General features: G+C 46.1%; 1 protein-coding gene across 1 annotated transcript; it reads left to right on the forward strand.

Annotated features, from left to right (window-relative positions):
• LOC111433561 (VQ motif-containing protein 10-like) lies at nt 1–324 on the forward strand. Its single transcript, XM_023070631.1, has one exon. It carries the CDS (start codon nt 1–3, stop codon nt 322–324), a length of 324 nt encoding a protein of 107 aa, XP_022926399.1.
• Nucleotides 325–369: the final 45 nt, after the last annotated feature.

Consider the following 369-nt stretch of genomic DNA (forward strand, 5'->3'; position numbering starts at 1 on the left):
ATGGCAAACTCCAAGGCGGCGGGTCCAGTGAAGGTGGTGTTTATTGAGTACCACCATATTCAGACCGACGTCACAAATTTCAAGTCCGTCGTTCAGACCCTCACCGGCATGAATTCCACCGCCGGTGGAAACACCAGGAAGAAGCGGCGAGTGGATGAGAATATTATTGATGCAAGATCAGCCCGGTTTGAAGAAAGTACTGAAAGTTGTGAGACCGATACGACGTCGTCTCTGCAGAGCACGTCGTTTGAGGACTTGGATCCCTTGCTGCTCAAGCTCGAGCTTCCTTCCATGGAGGATCTCAACTGGATTTGGGCTGATTAAATTTACATTTTTGTAAAACATATATTATATTTTATTTTTTTTCCC

This window comes from Cucurbita moschata, unplaced genomic scaffold (genome assembly GCF_002738365.1).
Source record: "Cucurbita moschata cultivar Rifu unplaced genomic scaffold, Cmos_1.0 Cmo_Scf00043, whole genome shotgun sequence".
NCBI lineage: Eukaryota > Viridiplantae > Streptophyta > Magnoliopsida > Cucurbitales > Cucurbitaceae > Cucurbita > Cucurbita moschata.